General features: G+C 56.5%; 1 protein-coding gene across 2 annotated transcripts in view; it reads left to right on the forward strand.

Annotated features, from left to right (window-relative positions):
- The window catches only part of KCNQ1 (potassium voltage-gated channel subfamily Q member 1), a 349,770-nt gene that overhangs the window by 273,318 nt on the left and 52,229 nt on the right, over positions 1-24,223 (forward strand). For both annotated transcript variants that reach the window (XM_022591072.2, XM_022591073.3), the window contains exons 13-15: positions 3,627-3,721; positions 4,529-4,575; positions 5,415-5,476. In XM_022591072.2, coding sequence (XP_022446780.1) covers positions 3,627-3,721; positions 4,529-4,575; positions 5,415-5,476 — 204 coding nt within the window. The remainder of the gene's footprint in view (positions 1-3,626; positions 3,722-4,528; positions 4,576-5,414; positions 5,477-24,223) is intronic.

A 24,223-nucleotide genomic window follows, 5' to 3' on the forward strand; every position in this document is an offset into this window, starting at 1 on the left:
AGCAGAGGGGTAGCTTGGTGGAGCAGGGAGCTCAGGGGGCGCTGGGTGAGGGCAGGCTGGCCTCCTGGGGAGGGAGGAGGAGGAATGGCAGGAACCCCCTCGGGGGTCAGGTCTGGGCAGGACTGCTCCCAAGAGCAGAAGAGGCCCGCAGAAGGGCCACGATGTGTCGCCCTCGATTGAGGGCCATTGGTGGTGACGTCTAAAACCACAGATGTCAACCTGGGGATCAGAGGGGTCAGCGGGGACTCTTCCAGGATGGGGACAGTCCCCAGCCTGAGCAGCTGGGCCACCAGCGTTCCAGAGCAGGCCCTGGCAGGGCAGAGGCCATGACCTTCTCCCTGGGGCACCGTTGGGCCACGCAGGGCCGTGCCAGGGTGGACACCAGGCTTCCTGGGGGCTGCTTCCAGGGTCTGGGGCACCCAGCAGGGCAGGCGGAACCTTGGGGCTCATGGAAGGCCCAGCTCTGGGGGTGATGTGAGCAGCTTCCAGCTCAGAACCACAGCCCGCCCTGGGCAGATGGGCGCCACAGTGGCTGGAGCAGCTGTGGACGCTGGTGAGCGCCCGTCACAGACATGCAGGCAAGACAACTGGTTGCTGACCTCCCTTCCAGGCCGAGGGTCTCCTTTTCTGCCTCAGGACACAGGCCAGGGTCCTGCGAATGGCCTGGAGGCTTCCAGAAGGAGGCTGGGCAGCCTCACCTCCCCTGCTCCCTGCCCCTCCCCTCGGCGCAGGACCCCTGGGGGGCCTTCAATAATTTGGGCGGGGCCCTTTGAGCGGAGGCGCTCCCGGGAGCTTCCTGGTTTGAGCAAGGCCAGAAGCTGGGGCAGCAGGAGGCCTCCAGGAAGGAGGGACCCACGGACGTAGAAGCGGTGGACGAGTCCCTGGCAGTGAGGGGCTCTGTGGGGCTCCAGGGGCGGCCCCCCACGCAGGCCCAGCTGTCAGGGATGCCGTCCCTTCCCCCGCAGCAGCCCGTCTGTCTGTCTGCTGCACGCCCACCCCCATCTGGCCTCAGGGGCTGCAGAAATGGCGGGTGGCCCCCCTGCCCGCCTCGCCTGCCGATAAGTACCCAGCTGGCCGCCCCTGCGTCTGGCCGGAGGAGCCAGAGCCTCTTAGCCCTTCACGTTTGCCTTGAACTCGCATGTCCACCGGCGGTCAGTCTGGACAGCCCGGCATTATCTCGGCTCATCTCAGGCTCCTGCTGCTGCCAAGGAAATGAGCTCTAGAGAGAAAGCTGAGATGATGTCTCCAGCTGGGCCCCAGGCCACCACTCGACAAAGGCCTCCAGGAGCTCTGAGCAGACCCTGGTTGGGGGGCGGGAGGTGAACTTCTCAGCTCTGAGATGAGTCTCAGGGGGCCTGGGACCCCACCGCGCCACGGGTCCTGGGTGTCAGTTGGGCGTCGGTTACCCTGTTGTGGTCCACACCCTAGACAAGGCGAGGCTGGGGGTGGGGGGCCTGCTCACGAGCCCCACCCCACCCCCACCCCCGCTTCTGCAGACATGCACACGCATGCCCGGGCACACACACACCTGTCACCTGTACTCTTATGCCTTCCCACAGGGACATCCGTATTCACTTGTGCACACAGAGGCTCTTAACACGCTCAGGTGCCCAGATTCCCCTGCACGCTGTGGGCCGTGACCTCCCAGGGTGTCTGGGGGACCAGGGCAAGGATCCGCTCCATTCCAGACCAGGCCTGCCCCACTTTGACCTCTGACCCCAGCCTGCCCCTCTTCTGATCCCATCCCAGACGGCTCCAGCAGGCCTGGAGGTGCCCAGTATAGCTCACAGGAGGCCAAGATCACAACTCAGTGGCGTGTGCGCTGAACAGCAGCGCAGACCCTGGGCTCAGCCGCAGACACTGTCACGGCCACCTCGGGCTCTCCTGGCAAGAGCCAGTTCAGGACCCGCTGGCCTTTCTCACCTACCATCTTACTTCATCCCCACTCCCTCCCCGTCAGCCAGAGGGCTCAGCACCCCCAACTCACAGAAGGACAAACTGAGCCCTGGGGTATTACCACTAGCCTGTAGCTAAGGGCCACTGTTACACTTGTCATGAAGCCGAGTGTGTGGCAAGTCAGAGAGCCTGCCAGAGTCCCGCCCCCCTCCTGACCCTGAGACCCCACCACGGGCCTCGGCATGTAGGCCACAAAGGGACACAGGGTGGTCCCGGGGCCCAAAGCGGGGCTGGGTGTTACCTGTGAGGGCCCCGCCTGGCGGATCCTGTGGGAGCAGGGACCCCCCGGAACTCTTGAGCCCAGAGTCCCTGACAGGGAGGAGGATTCTGCGCTGCCCCGGGATTCCTGGGGTCCAGGACGATGTGGGGAGCTGCGAGAACATAGTTAAGCCGCCAGCGTCGATGGCAGGGCCCCTGGACATGTCCGAAGGGTGCCCAGAGATCGAGGCAGGACCCTGCCCTCAGGGGAACCCCATCTTTCTGGAAGGCAGAGGTGGCCCTACCCTTAGCCTGGGGTAGCCCCAGTCTCTGGGGTGGCACCCCAAGGAGAAGGAGGCCTCAGGTGGGCAGGGAGGACAGGTGCCCTGGGGCTCCCAGGGTTGAGACCTGGCCCTGACCCTTAACGGGCATCTGTGCCTTATTACTTCTCACCCTCTGACCCGCCGGCCCCGCCCTGCCCTGCCAGCTGTCTGGCGTGTCTCTCAGGCCCCTTACACTCCCCAGCAAGAGGCAGGAACCTCCCAGCCCATCACTAGTGTGGGCCCTTCAGGGTTCATGAGACCAGCTGGGGCCCCCAACCCTGTCTCCCCGCGGTTCTCCCAATAGAAGTAGCCTATATCCCCACGCGGCTCTGGCTCGCTTGTGTGGGCGAAGGGCCTCCTGGGCCATCAGACCCCGACACGGCCAGCCCGATGCTACCTGGGCGAGACCCTCAGACCGTAAGCTCCTGGGATCGAGGCCATAAGTGCGGCTGGAGGTTTTGCTGACGTCGTGAGAAGCCCCGTTCTCTCTGTTGTGGTCTCACCTGAGCCCCGGATGCATTTATGGGCTCAGGGCTGGCTCCGAGCCTGGAGCTCTGGGGTTACCTTCCCTGCCCCCATGGCCGCAGGCCTGCCGGGGGACCAACCTCCTTTCCCAGGCAGCCTGGGAGCCCCAGCAGGAGGCCTGTCCCCCGGGGCCACCCCTGCTCAGCTCAGGGGACTGCCTGGGAAGGGGGTGGGGTGGGCCACCTCCCCGCCCCAAGAGCAGTGGGTGCGCCGGCCGACAAGTGTGCGGAGGGTGAGCTTGGGGCCCAGGCAGGCGGTGGCCGCACAGAGCTGTGCCCTCCACACAGTGACTGGCAGCCATGCTGGCCCCCTGCCCCCAGGCCCTCGGCTGGGCCAGCTCTTCCAAGGCAGCTTGAAAACAGGGACCGGTGGCCTGGAAAGGGAGAGTGGGCAGGTCCCTGCGGGTGAGCGGGCAGGAAGCTGAGGCCCAGAGAGGCCGAGGTACTGGCCCAGGGTCACCCAGCTCCCGGGGAGGCTGAGCCCGGCCACTGCATGTGCGCTGATCCAGGCCCGCCCCGTGGTGCCACGTGGGCAGCTCCTTAAATCCTGGGAGACCACGGAAGGCGGGCGCGGTCACTGCGATAACGCTGAGCCCGCAGCGTGACTCTCTCTCTCCCACCGCAGCAAGCGCGGAAGCCCTACGACGTGCGGGATGTCATCGAGCAGTACTCCCAGGGCCACCTCAACCTCATGGTGCGCATCAAGGAGCTGCAGAGGAGGTGGGCGCGCGGGGCCCGGGGGGTGGGATCTGAGCGGGCGGGGGAGGGGCAGAGGCTCGCTCCACACATGGCCACGCCTCAGAGACGCTGGGCACTTCACAGCCCAGCACACACCCTGTGAGCAGGGGCCAGGTCCAGCCCCAGGAGACACCCCCTCCAGGAGAGACCCTACCAGTTGGGAGCTGAGCACCTCAACCCCTGGTAGCCAACGTCCTCTGGCTTCTGACCTGGGGCCCACAGAGCTCATCCTCATGGAAGCAGCGTGGTCCTTGGGGGCCTGCGTGGGCTCAGACCAGCTGCATCTCCACGGTGGGCTGGCCTGGGAACCGAGCTCTGTGCGACGCAGGGTGTGGCCGGGAGACTGCCTGTCCTGAACACAGGCCAGGCCAGGGGCTCAGGCTGCCCCCGCTCCTGTCGCTGACCTACCACAGGGACGTGAAGCCCACCCAGCCCAGCGACCTGGCCTTGCCCCGGCAGGGCCCACTTGCAGGCCTGCCTCTCTGGGAACATTCAGGACACTGGGCTATCCTGGCACCCTGCTGTGCCCAGGGAGGGTGACAAAGGAGCAGCCCAACCACTGCCCTTCACCTCTGAGCGCCGCCCCGCAAAGCCCCCTTGGGAGCTTGGGCCTCTGGAACCTGGGAGGCACCTGGCTGCTTTTTGGGTGGCAGTGAGGGGCGGCCCCCAGAAGGGGCGGGCAGCTTGTCTTGCTGGGCATATCAGCCCATCCACCCACCGACAGGCCAGATGTCCGTACGGTGCCCCGGCCAAGCGTGAGCTGGTCTCCGTCTCCCTCCCTCCCCCCAGGCTGGACCAGTCCATCGGGAAGCCCTCCCTCTTCATCTCCGTCTCAGGTGGGTTTCTGCATCGAGACACCCTGGGCGTGGCAGCCCAGGCCGCACCCTCCTACCATCCCTCCACCCACGCCTGCCTCTTCCACCATCAGAAAGTGCATGTCTGGCAAGGAAATCCAGAGAGGGGGCAGGTAGATCCACCCTAAGCAAATTGGCTTCAGACATGATTTACAAGGGATTTTCAGTTAGTGCAAGAACCTGCATGCGTCCTTACAAATGGCAGGCTTTTCTAGGCTATTGATGTGAGTGTGGAAACGTGACCAGGACCCTGGGAAGGTGGGGGCCTGGGAGTGGGGTTGGGGGGTGAGCAGCCAGCTAGAACATTGGGGAGCAAGGTGGGTGCCGCCCTCCAGCTCTGAGGCTCGGCCTCATGTCCTCCGGAGGGGGGCTAGGGGGTCACACCAGGGAGGGCAGGGCCAGGCCAGTTCCTCGGGGTTGCCCTAGCCCAAGTTCAAGTGGGAGGTGCAGCTCACTCAGGGACAGGGCGGCAGGGGCTGCAGGGGCGACAGGCCTCCTCGGCCAGAGCAAGTGCCCCCTTGGGGAATGTCACCTTTGTAGAGCGGGCACCAACTCAGGCAGCCCCCGGGCAGGGTGGGTGCCTGTCCTCTGAGGCTCTCGGAGGTCACAGAACCGGAAAGAGCCAGCCCGGCCCACCCACTGCCGCCCCTGAAGTTCTCACCACAGAAGAGCTTCTAAGAGACATTCCCATAGGTTCAGGCCTTTGACCCTCACTCCCTCACCCCCATCGCCCTTCTCCCCGAGTCCAGTCGGGGTCACCTGCCCACCCCTCCCCATCTGCCAGCCCAGGCGTCCCTGACTTGGGTGCTTTAACCCCACAGAGAAGAGCAAGGACCGAGGCAGCAACACGATCGGTGCCCGCCTGAACCGCGTGGAGGACAAGGTAGGCGCCCGAGCCCACGCCAGCTCTCGCGGGCCACGCAGCGTCGCTGCTGGCAGGCGGCGGGCAGCGGCCTTGGGGCCCAGACGGTGCCGTCCACAGCGGCGTTTCACTCTCCAGCTCTGTCCTGAGCATGCAGGGCTTGGATGGGGCCCTAGGTGTCTGGGGTCTCCCTCCCTCCCTCCCACCTGTGCTCGGTGTGGGCTCCCTGACGTAGGGCTTCAGCTCCTCTCTCACGTGCACTGGGCGTCGGTCCCCACGGGAGGAGGACGCTGAAGGCCAGGCTGGTCTTAGACCTCTGACAAGTGGCATCATTATTGGCAAGTGGCACCGAGTGCCCGCAGTCCCTCCCTGGCATAGCTGAGGACCGCCCGGTGCACGCTGAGGTGGGCAGCGCTTTCCACACTGCCTGCGGCTCCCTCAGCCCCCAGCCCGCTTGCACTCAGGGACTCAGAGGTGCCAACAGGGACACGAGGGTGCATCAAGTGGGGAGGAGGGGGTGTGGGCTCCAGGACCCTCCTCCGCAGGGTCCTGACAGCAAGGGAGGTGGGGAGTGACGGCCGAGGCCCTGCTGGCTGTCTGGTGGGATGTGGACGCCGTGCTCCCTCCGCTCCAGGGCACCGGCAGCCTCAGTGGCCGGGACACCCCAGTCCCCGCCGGGCTCTGTGCCCGCGGCCCCGCCTCTCAGCTCCGGAACCCCTTCCCAGGGCATCCTGGGAGCCTCGGAGGATCTGTGGAATGGGAGGGGGTGGCCTGCTGCCCTTTGAAGTCTCCGTGGTTTGGAGCAGGCTGTTATCTTGCCGAACAGCTCGTTCATCTACATGGACTTTATCTGAAAGCAGCCAGGGGGCTAAAAATAGAGGAATTTCGGTTGAGCAGGGATGCGTCGGACTCTCGGTTTCCTGGGCAACGCCTGGCTCTGGCCCGTGTCCATCTCTGCTGCAGCTGGGCAGGCGGGCAGGGGCACAGCTCCGGGTTCCTGCCCCACCCACCCTGGCCTGGGCCTGCAGGACGACCCTCTGCCCACCAGCAGTCTTCCCTGGCCTGGGCGGGTATGGGGCCACGATCCTGTACGTGGGGGAGGGCCGCTGTCCAGGTGCCCACGGGGGCTCTCACTTCGGGCCTGGCCCTCTAGGGCTGTGTGACGCCAACACCCTGACCCCGCCGGAGGGCTGGCCCGTCTCGGTCAGCACAGGCCTCGGCGGGCCTGGTGGCTCTCCTTTGCCCAGGCAGGTGGTCCAGTGGCAGATGCCCTGTCTGGCGGGATGGGTACTGAAACTAGGAACGGTCAGCTCCCCAGGCTGAGCGGCATCAGAGGCTCTGGGGCCTGGACTCCGCCTCTCTGGTGACCCATCCTTGGCTTTCACTCTTCTTCTCGTGTGGGACCAGGGACTCGGGGCTGGCACATTCCAGGAGAAGCAGCAGGTGGCCACGCCCAGTACAGCAGACCAGGCACCCGGCTGGGGGGGCCGGTGGGGCGGGGCTTCCAGACATCAACGGATGCAGAGGTAGAGCCGGGGAAAGCACCCAGGGCCCCCCCACCCCCACCCCCGCCTCCTTGCCCAGCTCTGGAACAGCTCTGGCCAAGGCAGCCTTCACTGACTGGCCCCCGCCGCTGGCAGGGTTCGTGGTGGCCCATGGGCGCGTGAGCCGGCCCCCACCCAGCAGCCCTGGGAGCGCCCCGCTGCCCTGTCATCCAGATGCGCTCACCCCTCCTCAAGTCCCTGCCCTGGTCTGGTTCTGTCCCCTGTCCGACTGTCCTGGGCCTCTCTTACGGCTCTGCCCACTGTTCCTCCGGACAGGCCACCGCTTGAAACCTAAACCAGAGCCTGGTGTCCTCTGGGGGTGATGAAGGGTAGCAGACAGGGTCCCCTGGAGCCATCTGGCAGCCGGCGGGGCTCTGAGAGCCAGGGCTCAGCCCTTGTCCAGCCAGGGTCGGTGTGGTGGGCTGAGGTGCGGCCCACGTTGGTCTTGGGGGTACAGAATTATGGGCCCACATTTCTTCAGATCTGAACAACAAAGGGAAGGGTTTTCTGGAGTCCCTGATCCCTGGGGGCAAGGTTGGGAGCAAGGCCCCTGGTGGCCTCCACCGTCAGGCTCTGCGCCCGGGACAGGGGCCGTTTCTGCGCAGCAAGGATTCCGGATGTTCCGCACACACTCAGGGAGATGGGATCTGTGTCGCCTTTGTCCCCATCCTGCCTCCCAGGAGCTGGTTCCGCCCAAGAGGCACAGTCATGCCCCCAGGTCTCAAGGCAGGGAACAGGCCGTGCTCCACGCTGAATCTCTGCCCCGTGGACACGTGCTGGACCCGGGCAGAGGCTGCCGTGGGCCGGCGTCCAGCTCAGCCTGCCCAGCCCCGCCCCCGCTAGCCGATGCCCCCCTCGGGGACAGACCCTGGGAAAGGGCCCCGCCGGGCCCAGAGGGCACAGTGGCGTGTCCCAGGCCCCATGTTATCACCGCAGCCATCGGGACCATAAACAACCCCCCTCGCAATCCTGCTGACTGAGGGAAGTTGGGGGCAGGAAATCCAGCAGCCGTCCAGCCCTGGGAAGCCCAGCAGGCCTGCAGTGGTGGCAGTGCCAGCCGGCCCGCCAGCCCCAGCCGGAGCCCCGGACCTCCCCCAACCCCACCGGGCTGGCCTCAGGCCGGAAGGGAGCCTGGCCCCCAACTGCTTCCTCATCTCAGCTCAGGCCCTCCTCGGTGACGGCGGTCCCGGCCCGGCGGCTCACTCAGCCACAGGACGAGGGGCTTGGAGAGGAGGGGGAGGGGACTTCGGGGGGCACAGCGGCTGCCCCCATCCCCTGTCTTGGGAGCAGGTCATTCTGAGGGTCAGTGGCCGGGCTGTCCACTTGCAGGGAGTCACCTGGGGTGGGGGAGGCCAGCTCAGCTTGTGCAGGGGGGCCTCTGTTTCCCGGCAAGGAGTCCCCTTCCCATGTCCAGTCCAGGGGCCACATGGGCTGGAGCGCCCCCCCCCACTTCCTTCTCTCCGGGGTCCTGCAGCCTCGTTGCAGCTCTCACTCCTGCTCAGAGGCCCCCACCCGCCCTCAGGATGCCCCCTGGCCCTGGCCCGGGCTGGCTGTGCAGGCCTGCCTCGCTCCGGGGGCATGGGGAGCAGACACAGCATTCCCCCGCCACAGCCTGCCACCCACTGGCCTGGGGAGCCCGCTGGCCCCCTTAGTTGTGCGAGGAGAGGGCTTGAACTGCTTTGTCACATTGCGTTCTCTACTCTGGCAAGGACTCGTTTGCCCAAATGAAGTCTCTTTTACCAGTGGGGAAACTGAGGCCCGGAGAGGTTGAGCGGTTGCCTAGCTAGCTGGTTAGGTAAAGAGCTGGTCCCGGCAGAAGCCACAGACAGAAGGGGAGGAGGTGGAGAGAGACGGAAGAAAGCAGGAGAGTATTGCCCAAACAGAAGGGGTCTGGTTGAGAAGAGGCCGCGCAGGAGCACTGAGGGCCAAGGTGAGGGCAAGCAGCAAGGTCCACGGGCGGCAGCGGTCAGATTCCGACACGCCAGGCCCTGGGACGGGTCCTGAGAACGCGGCCCCCAGCGCCCCGGCCCCTCCCTGTCAGGGCTGCTCCGGGGCAGGGACCCCGCGGCTCTCTGGGGACCCGATGGAGAAGTCTGCTCCCACCTTCCTCCCCCAGTGTGTATTCTTAGCTCCGTCCCCAGGACCTGCTGCAGTGTTTACATTGAGCCCTGTTTATTTTGCAAGCTCAGCTCACACTGCTTTTGCTGATATGAGGAACACAGTGGGCTGGGAGAATTTCTTTCTTCTCTGTTTTTGCCGGAAATGTTCATGGCTCAGAGCCGGACACAGGGAGTCCTGGGTTTCCAGGCCCCAGTTCAGAGACTGTGGGTGGGAAGGGCCCCCCCAACCCCCCGACATTCCTTCCACCGCCCCCCGGCCTAGAACCCTGGCCAGGCACACCTTTCTGCCTGATAGGAATGCCCCCCAGGCCAGGCTCCCCAGCCCCTGTCCTGGACCAGGTAGGCCCCGGTCACCCAGGACCTGGCGTCTGCCCCAGACCCCCGTCCTCCTGCTCTGTCCCCCTCCCAGACTTCTCCGCCCACCAGGCCTAAAAGCAGGACCCCGAGTCCTAGTCATCCCAGCCACACCCCCTGCTCCTACCACCACCCCGAGAGCCCCTCAAAGCTGCTCACCCTTGCACACCAGCTGCGCGTCGTCCCCGCTGAGTTCAGGCCTTTATCATCTTGGGCTTAGATTATTTTTCCAGACATCTATGTGGCCTCTGGCCTCTCCCCGCCACACACCAGTCCTTCACGTTGTATAAGCTTCCTTAAACACTGCTGAAACCCTCCAGCTAATATTTTCCTCAGAGTTTTTCTGTCCACGTTTGTGGGTGAGATATGTACTTACACTGTCCTCATTGGGTTATGGTATCCAATGTATGTGAGCCTCACAGAACGAGTCGAGAAGTGTTCCCTCTTCTTCCATATTCTAGAATATTCTGTATAGGGTGAGGATTCTCTTCCCCTGAGTGTTTGGGGAAACTTGGAGGTAAAGCCACCTAGGCCTGGTGCGTTCTTTGTGGGCAGGTTTTTCATCGAGTCAATGACTCGGATGGTTATGGGACAGTTGGGGTTTTCTATCTCTTCTTGTGTCAGTTTTGATAAGTTGCATATTTTAAGAATTTGTACGTTCCCTCCTAGTTTTCACATTTATTGGCATTTATTATCATTTTAGCATCTGTACCATCAGTGGTTAGGCCCCTTTTATATTGCCAATATTGTTTGTTTGCACTTTCACTTTTTTCCATTGGTCAAGCCTGCCAGCTAGTTGATGATTTTATTCATGTTTTCAACAAACTTTTGACCTAGTCGATCCTCTCGTTGGTCGGTTTTGTTTTGTTTCTTTCACTTCTCTTTATTTTCTTCCTTCTATTTACTTGGGCTTAATGTGTTACTCTTTCTTTAACTTCTTAGGTTGGATAATTATGAATTCTAAAACTTTCTAGATTTCTAAGGTGTGCATTTAAGACTATACTTTTATTTTCCTCTAAATACCACTCAAACTTCACCCCCCAGGTTTTGATATATAGCATTTAATTTTAACGTTCATTCACACCAAGATTTTTCTAGTCTCCATTATGACCTCTTGTTTATCCCAGGAGCTATTTTGGAATAGGATTTTTGTCATTGTTATAATTGTTATTCCTCTGTTGTCAAAGAAAGTGATCTGTAGGGTATCAATCATTTTTTAAAAATAAATTTGTTTATTTATTTACTTTTGGCTGCATTGGGTCTTCGTTGCTGTGCGGGCTTTCTCTAGTTGCAGCGAGCGAGGGCTGCTCTTCGTTGCGGTGCAGGGGCTTCTCATTGCGGTGGCTCCTCTTGTTGCAGAGCACGGGCTGTAGGCGCGCGGGCTTCAGTAGTTGTGGCACATGGGGTTCAGTAGTTGGGGCTCGCAGGCTCTAGAGCACAGGCTCAGTAGTTGTGGTGCACAGGCTTCGTTGCTCCGTGGCATGTGGGATCTTCCCAGACCAGGGTGGATTCTTAACCACTGTGCCACCAGGGAAGTCCTGTAGGGTATCAGTCTCTTGGAACATTTTGAAATATGTTTTACAGGTACAACATGTCCTCAAGTTTTGTAAATGTACCTTCTGTGTTTGAATACCATGTGTATTCGGAAGTTGCCGGGTACAGTGTTATACTTGTGTTCATTAGAACGAGCTTGTTAATTGTTTTGTTGAGATCTATATCCTCACTGGAATGTTTTTATCTTACTTGATCTATCATTACTGAGAAATGTGTTGAAGTGCCAACAATTGTGGAGAATTTTTCTAGTTTTCTTTATATTTCTGTCAATTTTCGCTTAATGTATTTTTAGATCTTATGATCAGATACATATAATATCCAAATTTTTATATATTCACTGCTGGAGTCAATGTTTTCTAATTCCATAACACCCGCTTTCTCTCAAGTAGTGTTCTTTTTTCCCTTAAAGTCTATTCTCATTGTTAATACAAACCTAATTTTGTTTGTAATCTTTTTTTTTTAAGTTTTCTTTTGAGGTATAATTTACATGCCATAAAGTTCACCCAATGTAAATGTAGGCAACACATTTTAGTACATTTCTAGTTTGGTGTGCAGCCGTCAGCAAAGCTAAGTTTTAGAACATTTTTCAACACCCCCAAATTCCCTCAATTCCATTTGCAATCATTCCCAGCTCCCACCGCCAGCCACACTCAATCACTGACCGGCTTTCTGTCTCTGTAGCCTTAAATTTCTATAAGGCTAGAAATTCCCCTTTTCTGGATGCTTCATATAAATGGCATCAGACAACTTGTGGTGTTTTGTGTTTAGTTTTTCTCACACAATGTAACATTCTTGAGGGTCATCTGTGCTGCATCCTGTATTTCTTTTCTTTTTAACACTGAATAGTATTCTGTTGTATGGATCAACCACATTTTGTTTATCCATTTGCCAGTTGATAGACGTTTGGATTGTTTCCAGTTTGGGGCTATTATGGTCAATGCTGCTGTGAACTTTTATCTACAAGTCTGTGTATGGACATATGTTTTCATTTCTCTTGGTCAGGTTCCTAAGAGGGGAATTGATGGGTCATATGGTAAGTTTCTGTTTAACTTTCTAAAAAACTTCTAAACTGTTTTCCAAAGGGTCTGTACCATTTTGATTTCGCACCAGTAATGTACAAAGGTTCCACTCTCTCTATATCCTTGCAAATACATGGTATGGTTGGCCTTTTTTCTTTTCGCCATTCTAGTTGTGGGTTTGATTTGCATTTCCTTAATCACTAATGATGTTGAGCAACTTTTCATGTGCTTATTAGCCATTCATAGTCTTCTTTGGGGAAATGTTTATTCAACTCTCTTGCCTATTTTCTAATTAAGTAGTTCTGTTATTGAGTTGTAAGAGTTGTTTATATGTTCTGGATACAAGTCCTTTATCAGATATATGACTTGCAAGTATTTTCTCCCATTCTGCGGCTGTCTTTTCATGTTCTTAATCATGTCTTTTAAAACACAAAAGTTTTAAATTGTAAAAAGTCCAACTTATCTTTTCTTGTATGACTCATGCTTTTGAGGTTACATCTAAGACCTGTTTGCCTAATCCAGGGACATGAACATTTTCTTCTATTTTTTTCTCATAGAAGTTTTTAGACTCAACTCTTACATTTAGGTCTATGATTTATTTTGAGTTAATTTTGGGGTGTAGTGTGAGGAAAAGTTTGGGTTTTTTTTTTGGTTTGGTTTGGTTTTTGGCTTTTGTTCTTTTTGCTTATGGATATCCAATTGCCTCCGCACCATTTGTTGAAAACGTTACTTTTCCCCCATTGAATTTTCATGGCACCTTTGTCGAAAATAAATTGAACATAAATATACGGGTTTACTTCTGGATTCTCAACTCTGTTCTATTGGTCTCTATCCCTATCCTTAAACCCACATTACACTTTCTTGATTATTGTAGCTTTGTAATAAGTTTTGAAGTCAGGTAGTGTAAGTCCTCCAATTTTCTTCTTTCTCAAATCGTTTTGCACATCCTAAGTGCTATGAATTTTTATATGAATTTTAGAATCAGCTTGCCAGCTTCTACCAAAAAAAAAAGAGAAGAAGCCTGCTGGGATTTTGATAGGGATTGTGTTGAATCTATAGATCCATTTGGGAGAACTTGACATCTTAACAATATTGAATCTTCTAATTCATGAACATGGTATATCCTTCTGTTTGTTTGATCTATTTTAATTTCTTCCTGTGATGTTTTATAGCTTTCAGTGTACAAATCTTACATATCCTTTGTTAACGTTCCCCCTAAATATTTTATTATTTTTGATGCTACTGTTAATGAAATTGTTTTCTTAATTTCATTTTTGAATGGTTTGTTACTAGTATACAGAAATACAATTAAATTTTGATATTAAGCTTATAAACTGTGACTTCATTGCTATTAATTTTAGTAAATATTGTTGTTATTGTTGTTGATTCCTTAGGATTTTCTACATACAGGATCATGTCGTGTGTGAATAAAGACAGTTTTAGGTCTTCCTTCCAATCTGAATGCCTTTAATTTCTTTTTTTTTTTTTTTTTTTTTTTGCCTAATTACACTGGCTTGACTGTCCAGTAAGATGTTGAGTAAAAGTGGCTAGAGAAGGTCTTACAGGGAAAAGTATTCAGTCATCCACCATGAAATATGATGTAGATTTTCATTAGATGCTCTTTATCGGGTTGAGGATGTTTCCTTCTATCCCTGGTGTGTGTTCAGAGCTCTTATCATGAAAGGATGTTAGATTTTCTCAGTTGCCCATTCTGCATCTTTTGAGATGGTCACATGCCTTTTAGCCCTTATTCTATTAATATGGTGTGATACATTAATTGATTTGAGGGTGTTAATCCAATCTTGTATTTCCCACTTGATCATGATATATGATCTCTTTTATCTGTGGTTGGATTTTGTTTGCTAAGATTTTGTTAGGAATGTTTGTATCTATATTCATAAAAGATATTGTTCTCTAGTTTTATTGTGACTTTTTTTTCCGATTTTGGTGTCAGGTTTTTTAATTCTTGTCTTTTTAATCCTGTGTACACATTTTAGGTGCCTGTTGTAAACACTGTGTGGCTAGGTTTCTAAAAAATCATTTAATACATTTATACTTAATGTAATTTCCAATATATTTTGATTGATTTTCTAGCAATGTATTTTGTCCCTTTCACCTGTACTAAATTTTTTAATGTTTACTTCGGTCCTCTTTCTTGCCTCTTGTTGGATTGATGATTATTTCTCATTCCATTTTTTCTTCTACTAGTTTTGAAGTTATATGGCCATTCTTGTAGAGGTTAACCTAGGACATTGTAAATGGTTATATAATAGAGCCATTTGCTATATTTACCCACATCTGGAATAAAATAAGGACCTTAGGACATTTCAGTTTCAGTCTCTCCTGCTGACTTATATATATGTCTTGTTGTATACTTTAGTTCAAGCATAATTAGTAGTGTTTTATACAATCAATATGTGTTTAAATTTACCCACCTGTTTGCCTCTTTTGTCACTCATCATTTATTTTTCATCTCAGATCTTACATCTGGGGTCACTTGTTTCTGGCTGAAGTAGTCATTAGAATTTCCTTCAGTGCAAATCAAAATCCCTCTGATTTTATTTGTTTTAAGATGACTGTTTTAGTGTTGTTCTTAAAAAATATTTCCAGTGTGTATAAAATTCTAGACCCTAGGTTACCAAAAAGATTTTCTGTTAACACATTGAACAGATTGTCCAACTGTACTTTGACTTCCATTGTTTCTATTGAGAACAAAGATGACAGTGAGTCATTGCTCTTTGGAAGGCAATGTATTTTTCCTCTCTGGCTACTTTTAAGCTCTTTCCTTTGACTCTAGTGTTCTGCATTTTCACTATGTTGTGTTATTAGGGAGTTTCTTTTGTTCATTCTGCTTGGAATTCAGTGAGTTTCCTTAATCTGCGGTTGGTGTGTTGCGTCAGTCCTGGATTACACTCAGCCACTATCTCTTCATACTTTGCTTTAGTTCATTATCTCTTCTGTAACTTTCATTAGACATTTGGTAGACCATCTCAATCCCCTCTGTGTCTCTTAGTGCCTCTCTCTCTCTCTCTCTCTCTTTTAAAAAAATCACTTGTTTCTCTGTACTGGGTTCTGGATAATGTCTTCTGATCCATCTTCCAATTCACTAGTTATTTCTTCAACTGTTTCTAATCTGCTGTTAAACCTATCCAAAGAATTTTAAATTTCAATGATTATTTTCCTATTTATGGAAATTCTATTTGGTTTTTATGCATACTTGATAGATCATTTTTATAGTATCTTTCTTTTCACTTGTATATTCAAACTTTTAAAAAATTTCTTGAAATATATTGAATATGGCTATTTTATATTTAATTTCTGGTATCTAAAGTCTTTGTGAATCGGCTTCTCTGTTTTTGTTTTTTCTTCTGGCTTTCATTCATGGTGTTTTGTTCCCTTTGAGGATTTCCTTTTTTTAATCATGAGTTCATATGTCTTAAAATGTATCTGTGGGGATTTTTGAGGTCTAATGTGAAGTTGAGGTTCTTGGGGCGGCGGGGGGGATCTACGTTCACCTCTTCCTTTGCTATACACATGGGAGTACTACCAGCCTGGACTATAGATCCTGGGCTCAACGTTTTCAAGACCACCCAGGTGGTGTGCATTTGGGCTTCCAAGCTGAGCATGGACCAGCTTGTGGATGTGACTTCTCAGGGCAAATATTGTTCCACTCCTGTTAGCAGCAAGACAGTTTTCTATATGGTCGTTTCAGGGACGAGGTTATTTCTCATTGACCTTTACACTGAACATAGAGCCCTTTGAAGGTTCCAGCTTTACGTAGGGCTCCGCGGTGACACTTCCCACCTGGGGCAGGTCTGGGCTTGGATACCTAGCTATCCATCACCTGTGCGACTGTGAAAACCAAAGCTCAGGTGTACTCAGTTCATCCAATGCCTCCAGGACACTTCTTACCTCTGTGGGCTCCACTTTCACTGCACATTCAGCCTCTGACCTCTCTTACTTCCTGGCTAGCTCGTCAAGGCCAATGAGTCTCATGGTCAGACAAGCTCTTGCTCACTTACAGGGGACAGAGTCAGGGTTTGGAAGGTGGGATTTTTCTGGGCAGCCTGGGTCTGATGGCTGCTGTCCCAGCTCCCTGTACTGATTCCTGACCTTCCCATGTTCCATCTCCCCATGAAACCGGGAGCTACTGGGCCGTAGTAACGTGTCTTGTTCGTGCTGGTCCCTGGGGATCTTAGTGATCAGTAGGTCTTACGCTGGGACTCCAGTGGGGACTGGGTGGGGCCAACAGCCCTTGGCAGGCTGGACTGAGAAGGATGCCAGCCGGTCTAGAGCTGGGAGCCTCTAGGCCAGGGGCCAGCAAACTGGGGCCCACAGACCAAATCTGGCCCCTGACCTAAAGAATGTGTGACAGAAACTGTATGTGATTCCCTATTGCCTATGATATTTACTATCTGGCCACTTACAGGAAAGTGTGCTAAGCCCCAATTCAGACCAATGTTGTCCTGTAGAAATATAACGGGAGCCACAGATATAATTTTAAACTTTCTAATAGCCACATCAGGAAAAATAAACAGCTTAAATTCATTGTAATATGTTTTATTTAACCCAACAGATGAAGATATTATCATTTCAATATGTAATCAATACAAAAGAATGCTTAGGATGGTCCACATCCTGTCTTCAAACACCAGCGTGGGTTTCAGACTTAGAGCACACCTCAGTTTGGATGCTCTACTTTCATAAGAGCTGCTTGGTCTGCATTTAGAGATCATAAAATTTACAGTTGAAAAGGCGGATTCTCACGCCTAAAGCATTCCGAACAACCATAGCTAAAGTCTTCCGATAACTGATTTGGGGATCTGTATTTAAATTTAATTGTGAATCGTTAAAATTAAATCAAATTAAGATCCAGTCCCTTGGTCTCACAAGCCACATTTCCAGTGCTTTTAGCCAAGCAGGTCTGGTGAACAGGCTGTTGAAGAGGCAGCTTCAGACTGTCATGTGCTTGTGACGGAGGCGAGAGTGGTCCCCGAGCATCTGACCGGGCCAGGACCAGGGAGGTGCTGGGTGAGCACCAGGAGGATAGGTAGATGCTGCGGCGGGGCAGACAGGGGTGGGCGCAGCGCGGGCATCTTCTAGCCCCAGCATCCCCTCGGGACTTCCTTGCACCCTCCTGGGTTCCCGTTCCTCAGGCTCTTCCCTGAATTCCTCCCTCGAGCCCCTCTGGGTCCATGACCCACGCCTCCCCAAGGGGCCTAAGGACCGTCCACCTGGGATTCTGGCCCTTATAACCACATCTGTCTCCCACCAGCCTTGGCTCCTGGGGGGCCGTCAGGAACGGCGTTCCCTGCGTGAGGCTCTGTTTCCAGGCTGCCCCGGACTCCGTGGCGCACCTCGTCACCAGCTGGGGCCGGTTGCGCTGGAAAGCGGGGCGGCCTCAGATGGGCACCGATGGCCCTGCTCCCCCCACACGCCATGCCCAGACCCCCGACTTTCCTCTGCCCACCCCCAACACGTCTCTCTTTGCTGGTGAGCTGCTCTTGAGTGGCAGGGCCGTAAATAGGCGAAGGCGTGGGGCTCCGCCTGATCAAAGGGCCCCCTTCAGAAGCCGTCATTAGCTGCTATTCTGGGAACCGGTTATTTTAAGGTTAGTGTATTTTTTCTTTCCTGAGGAGCCGTCTTAGTGGATGGCAAGGTCCTGAGGTGCTGGCTCTTCAGTCAAACCACACAAGCCCTGTTTTGTCTAGGGTTTCAAAGATAAACCTATAATGAAAGCGTCAGTTGACACTGAGCACCGCCATCCCCATTCCTGGGCAGAGGCGGGCGGGCCTGCCAGGGAGTCCCCGCGCCCCTCGAGCCACAGGGAGACCTGATGGGCCCCCGGGACGGGGCTGCCATGTTCCCGGAGGGAGCCCGAGGCCAGAGCCCCGCATTCTCACGGCCAGGGCAGCCCCCATAGGACTTGCCTAGAGCCTGGCTCAGGGGCCTTTTCAACAGTCGGCCCAGCTTCGGCCAAAAATCTGTGGGAAGATGCCCACCCCCACCAGTGGCCAGGGGAACGCGCCGTGACGCCACGGTTTAAGAAAATGATAATACCCAGCGCTGGCACCCAGGTGGGGAAACAGGCATTCTTACACGTTGCTGGTGGGGACGCAAATTACGGTAGTAACAGAGCTTCTGGGAAGGAATCTAGCAGCGTCTGTTAACATTCAAAATACATGTACCTTTTGATCTAACATCTCTGCTTCCAGGAAATGAAACCCCAGGGTCAGAGATCTATGTGTCAGGGCGCTTGTCACGCTCTAATTTGTGACTGAGAGACATGGGGAGTCACTTGATTGAGGCGAGGGAAGAGCTGAGTAAAGGAGATGCCTCCCAGCTGTGGGCACCACCCGGCCTGATGTCTGTCAGTGGCTCTGGAGCCACACCTTTGATGAGTCGCTAAGTCAGAAAGCTGAGATGCCGAGAACCGCTGGGGCTGTCTGGGCAGTAGACAGTCCGCGTGCGACTGTGAGATGCTCCGTCCTCGTTTGTCCGAGGTCAAGGTGCCCCTTGTAGCCAGTGTGCGTGTTCCGAGGTAGTTCAGGTAGAGATGTTGCATCCCATCCAGCTTCCTGCTCTGGCCTCAGTCCTCTGTCAGCTGGGGCTGCTCTCCCACCAGAATGACTAGCCCCCAAACTCAATATCCTGTGAGCCCTACACCCAAGGCCCCCTCCCCAGGGCTCTGGGTTCACTCAGCACCCAAGCCTCCGTCACTAGTCTGAGCCTACTTCCCCACAGGCTCTCCCTGTGCCAAGATGGGGGGCATGGTCCATTGGCTCCAGGCCCCTTGCAGGCCCGAGGACCAGCCCCAAGCTCTTAACTGCTCCATCCTGGAAGCGACACACACATCACTTCTGCTCCAACACCACCCAGAGGAATGTGGGGAATGCGTTCCCGGCAGGACCCTCTCGAGTCGTCCGTCTGCGTGATGGGACGTCCGTCTGTCTACCCATGTTCATCCAGAGGCGGCAGGCACACCTGTGACTCGGGCCTGCCCACCTGCCCCTGCCCACACACTACTCCCCTCAACAGCCCCGGCGGCACCCAAAGGGCCCACCCGCGAGGCTTGGTTTTGTGGGCCAAGCCCCCGCCAGGGTTCAGGAGCACCCAGGGAGAGAGGCACGGGAGGCTAGCTCATGTCTGGCCCTCTGACCCGCCGCACAGATGGGCACCCAGCCGTCGGCAGTAGGCACGTCTGCACAAAAGGGACGAACGGGGCGACGGGGGGGAAATGTGATCAGCTGCAGGGCCTGAGCCGGCATCCGGTCGCCCCTCCCTCCACCCGGTCCCCAAGGTCCAGCTGACCGACCAGTCTGGAGCTCAGGAGCCCCTCACCGAGGTCAGAGGACTGGGCCGCCCACCACACCTGTGAGTCCGAGTTTCCGCAGGAGATGCTAAAATCACACGCCTCCATTTCAGAGGCTCGGTTTCCCTGTCACCAAGGGAGGGCCTGGGTCGGGCAGGCTTTGAGGGACCTGCAGGCATCCCAGGCCTCTCCATCCCATCAAGGGTGAGACCCTCAGGCCCCTGTGGTGTCCAAGGGGTTTGTTGCCAAGAGGCCATGGTCATGGTGGGGAGGTCGGAGCTCAGACTGGCCTAGAGCTGAACTGGCAGCTGGCACCCGGGCTGATGCTCAGGGCAGTGTGCCCGGCCAGCCTGTAGTCCTGGACCTCTCCTGACGTAGAGGCAGGAAGGCTGGCCTCGTGGCTCACCTCCTCCTGGCTGGCAGGAGCCAATCCCCCCGTGGTCGTAGCCTCACCCATCGCTGGCCTCAGACGCTTGGCCTCCCAGGAAGGAACGTGAGTGCCGGCTTCCTTAGTCTGCTCTGGCTCACAGACTAGGCGTGGGGCCTGGCACGGGGGACATTCAGCACAAAGAGTGATCGTGAAGACTGCACCCCACAAAGCAGTAGGTCCCCACCTCTGGGTGACTTGGGGGTCCACGGAGAGGCACCCGGTACCTCCCAGGGACGCCCTTGCCGGGGGGACAGGCACAGCTCGCCAGCCTCTCTGAGCCTCAGTTTCCCGCTCCATCCAAGGCAGGGAGGAGAAAAGAGGGGAGGGTGTGTGTGCTCAGGGCCACCTGCCCGGGCCTGGTCTCCAATGGCCACTGCGCCCACACCCGACGCTTGAGGACCCGGAGCCCGCCTGACAGTTGCCCACAGCAAGGCCAGACAGGGGCCCCTGGGGCCGCTCTTCCCACCTCTTTCCAGGCCCCAGGATCCCACCCGTCCCCGCGGTCCTGACTCAGCGGGGCAGAGCTGGGACCAGGGCCGGGCAGCCTGGCTCCCACGCCTGTGTGTTCTCAGATTCTCATGTCCTCCTCTGGCCGAGAGGACAAGGCCGCCTGCGCGCACATGGGCCCCTCCTCCCATTTCACACAGTGCAAAGCCCAGGCCTTCCCTGTGCACGTTTGCAGCCAGTGGCTGGGGTTCAAGCCCTGCCCCCTCGGCTCGCTGGCCATGGACCCGGGAAGTCATATTGGCTCTCGTGCCTCTGTCTTCTCACCGGTCAGCGGAGGGGATGAAATTGATGCTACTAAGGCAAGTGCTGTTGGGAGGATCCCTGAGTTGATCCATATCCAGGCAGAGGAACTTCATGTGCAAAGGCCCTGTGGCACGGGGAAATACAGCCAGTCCAGAGCTGCGAGACCCGGCGTCCGGTCACGGAGCTCAGAGAGAGTGGGTGTGAGGGTGGGCCAGCTATCGGTCAGGAAGGTGGGGGGGTGGTCAGGGGCCAGTCTGGGAGCCCAAGCTCTGCCCTGACCCGACTGTGTAGCACCCTGAACCTAAGCCTCAGTTCCCCGAGCTGCACCGTGGCTTCCTGCTCCCCACATGCGTGGCAGCGCCCCCAGAACCTTTCTTTCCCTCCTCTTTCCTGGGTGTTTCTCTCCCAGTCTGGCCGGGGGACGATAACCCCTCCCCACAACCAGGCCTTTCCTGAATGACTCTATTTATAGACCTCAAATATTGGCCAGAAAGGAAATTTACATTTTTTTACAATTTAGCTCCAGTCTGTGTCAGCTTCTGTGGGTTGACTGCTTCTGAGAGAGGCGGGGGGAAGGGAGCAGGCGGGCAGAGATGTGTGTATTGGGCCCACGGGCAGCGCATGGCAGCCGGGAGCCCTTCTCAAGCCTATTTGGTGATCTATAATCAAGGGCCTCGCTGGGGGCGTCGGGCTAGGCAGATCATCTGGGGGCGCCAAGGGGTGAGGGCGGCCCCGAGCCTTGTCTTTGTGGCGAACCCTGCCCCGCCGCCTTGGCCGACCTCAGAAAAACATGTATTTTGATCAAAATGGGCCCTTTTTTAAACTTGTCACCCTGCGGGTCAGGGCACAGCCTGCCCGCCCCCACCCCAGTCCTGCATATTAAGCAGTGGCTTGGTCACCACCAAAAATAGATGTCCCAGCCCAGAGGCAGGGCTGTCCCGCCTGCGCCGGGAGGGGACCGGCCCGGAAAGGGGCAGCCGGCCCAGGCCCCGGCCCTGCCGACTCTGGAGACTGCAGGCCTGCAGGCAGGCGGCAGGGAGCCGAGTGGCCTGGTTGGGGACCACGTCCGCCTAGGGTCTGCAGCGTCTCCAGGGGTGGGGTCGGGTGGCAGCCACGGTGGGCCCCGGGCCCGGCGAGGTCGGAGCGCGGCCCACGCCCGCCCGGGGCCAGGTGGCAGGTGGATGCCAGCAGGTCCCCGGCCACAGGGCCACACCCGGCGCGCGGGCGGCCTCCTCCCCGCCCGGGGCCCGCGGGCCTGGGCTCTCACTCCACCTTGGCCATCAGGGATGCACAAAATGGCTGACGCGGCCGTTTCTAACCGGGATGCGCGCACATGGCAGCGGCCGTGCGGAGCTGTGTTTATTTTGCCGAGCGGACGGCCTTTCGTTGCCCGGGTTCCGAGCGCTCCAGAGGCAGATGGAAATTTTTGTGGATTAAACACGGGGCTGAGGCGCGCTGGGCTGTTTGGGTTGGCAGCGCTCCCTCCCCATCTCGTTCCTCACCCGCGCTCCCGCCCTCCTCACCGGGGCATCCATTCATGCCTCCATCCTGGGCCCCCTCCTCCCCTCCCAGCTCGGGGCCCTCCCTCCCTCCTGCTGGCCCAGAGCAGGGCAGCTTCGGCCCCCTCCCCGAGCCTGGAAGAGGCTGCAGGGTGACGGAGGGCTCACCGGGAAGGCCTGCTCCTCCAGGGCCCTTCTCAAGCTGGGGGCCCCTCTGACCACCAGATCCTCATCTATGAGATGGGAGCTGGTGTGCAGACCAGGCAACCAGCATACGGGGCACGCTTTTGGGTCCGGCACCCAGAAAACGCCCAGTACCCAGGCTCTGTCACGGGTCCTGCTCTCAGGAAGGCAAAAGCCACCAGGGAAGCATGAGGGGCAAGGCCTGATCCCTCACCACCTCGGGAGAAGCTCTGCGTCCAGACAGGATCTGGACCTTTCTGAAAGGACTGGAGGGTATGCTGGTCTACAGAAAAGATCTCTGGGGGACGAGGAGCAAAGCTTGTGGATACCTGGGGAACCAGGTTCCAAGCAGAGGGCACAACTCTGCACACTGCAAATGCCCTGCGGTGCGACCGTGCCTGGCTTGTCTGAGCAACCAGGGTGGCCGTGGGTTAGGGAGGAGCCTGGAGATGGGAGCAGACAGGTAAAGGGGTGGGCAGACCTCCAGGCCCTGTGAGCCACTGGAAGGACTCGAGGCTTCACTTGGAGAGAGGGGGGCTTCGGGGCAGAGAGGGCCGCGATCCAGCGCGTGTTTTTAGCTACGCTGCCCTGGCACGTTGAGGGTAGACTGAAGAGGGGGGCAGGTGTGGCCGCGGGGAGAGCTGCGGGGCCGGCGCACACCGCTCCCGTCCCTCCCCCTGCCAGCCCCACCCTGGAAGGCAGGTTGGTCAGTGTGCCCAGCCCACTCTGTCCCCGCCGGCCGGGAGCCATAGGTCAGGTCTCACACATAAAGAGCCATCTGTGTGGGCAGCAAGGTGGCCAGCCCGCCTGCCACCCGCACGGGGACACTCTTCCCAGCAGGCTCCGCCCACCCCCTCCCCAACGGGACCTGCGGACACCCTGTCAGACCGCTAGCACCCACCCCTGGGTGGGGGCTTCTCGGGGTGATGTGAAACCCTGGCCCGAGGTGCTGACACCACAGTGACCTGTGTCACCCGGCCAGGCTCAGAGCGGCACTGGAGATGGGGAATTCAGTGAGGCCCAGGCAGAGCATGTCTGGTGGGGGGGTAGGCGGCACAGCTGCAATGGGATCCAGTATCACAGGCCCCCGTGTGTGGCCCACCTGGGTGCACCCAGCAGCATGGGGTCTTGGTTTTAAGCCTTTACAATGTTACCTTCTGATAAGGGGCCACATCCGGTAACCAGGGTGGAAATTCGGAACCCTGTACCTTCTCCAGATCCCACGGGTGTCCCCACACATGAGCCCTCTGGTCTGGACGGAGGGACCGGAAGTCCCGGCCACAGAGACTAAAGAAGCCAAGGAAGGGTCACCTATGTCCACTGGGCACCGGCAACATCGAGGGTTGCCACTGTGAATGGGACGGGCTGGTTCCTGACCCTTGGAGCACGTGGTTTGGGGGGCAGAGGGGGGAATGCACGGAATGGCCCATAAGTACCTACTGCCCGGCTGAAAGAGGGCTGGACCAGATAGGTAGGGCCACCTCCGGTCGGGGGTCAGGGGCCTGGAGACAGCCAGGGGTGAATGAGGTGGCGGGTGGCGTGGCTGGAAGAGTTCCCAGCATGAGCAGCCGTGCAAAGGCCCTGGGGCCCAGGGTCATGGCTGTCTGAGGCTGTGAGAGCGGGCAAGGCAGAGCCTGGCCCTGTCAGCCAAATTGGGGACTTTAGAACTCACCCTATGAGCCTGAGGGGCAGGGGATGATACTGGCTTCCCTGGGAGGGGGATTAGAGGCAGGCGAGGGTGGGATCCCCAAGAGTAGTGAAGGGCCGCAGTGGGATTAGGACACACGTGTGTGCCTTGGACTAGGTTGGACACCTGTGGGGTAGTAGCCCACAGTCCACTGGACCCGTTGGTCAACAGGACAGGCAGATGGAGGGGACAGGGTATCAGGAAGGACCAGGTTTCTAAGGAAAGCACCTGGATATGGGGGTGCTTTGCTTGGAGGGACGCCAGGGTGGGGCAGGTCAGGGGCAACCTCGAATTCCATTCTGGACGTGTTCAGTGG

Source organism: Delphinapterus leucas, chromosome 7, assembly GCF_059928025.1.
Source record: "Delphinapterus leucas isolate spDelLeu-1000000601 "Yukka" chromosome 7, BTC_Dleu_Yukka2, whole genome shotgun sequence".
Taxonomy (NCBI): Eukaryota; Metazoa; Chordata; class Mammalia; order Artiodactyla; family Monodontidae; genus Delphinapterus; species Delphinapterus leucas.